This window comes from Penaeus monodon, chromosome 30 (genome assembly GCF_015228065.2).
Source record: "Penaeus monodon isolate SGIC_2016 chromosome 30, NSTDA_Pmon_1, whole genome shotgun sequence".
NCBI classification, from domain to species: Eukaryota; Metazoa; Arthropoda; class Malacostraca; order Decapoda; family Penaeidae; genus Penaeus; species Penaeus monodon.
Window position 1 is genome coordinate 8,287,143 of NC_051415.1, and position 297 is coordinate 8,287,439.

Consider the following 297-nt stretch of genomic DNA (forward strand, 5'->3'; position numbering starts at 1 on the left):
GGCAAGGAAGGTGGTGACGGCAGCGAGGCAGACAGTGACGCAGACGAAGACGACGGTGGTGCACCTCCAAGAGCACCTCCTCCAGGACGAGCCTGAGGCCCCTAAGGGCAGCCTCAGGGGGGAGAACCTCCGCCCACCAGCCTGAGCCATCCGGAGCTGGTTCTGAGGGAGAAGAAGAATTCGTGTTAATAACAGGCTGCGCAAAACATGTTGTGAACTTGTGTTGATAAGAAGGCTTCTGTATGTGCAGCCAAGGTGCTTGACTGTCATTTATCTGTTCGTTTATTATGAGTGTAT

The 297-nt window shown here is 54.2% G+C and overlaps 1 protein-coding gene across 1 annotated transcript in view; it reads right to left on the reverse strand.

Annotated features, from left to right (window-relative positions):
- The window catches only part of LOC119592508 (teneurin-m-like), a gene marked incomplete in the record, with an annotated part of 54,907 nt that extends 54,736 nt beyond the window's left edge, over positions 1–171 (reverse strand). The window contains 1 exon segment of the mRNA XM_037941357.1: positions 1–171. Within this exon segment, the coding sequence (XP_037797285.1) occupies positions 1–150 (150 nt within the window).
- Positions 172–297: the final 126 nt, after the last annotated feature.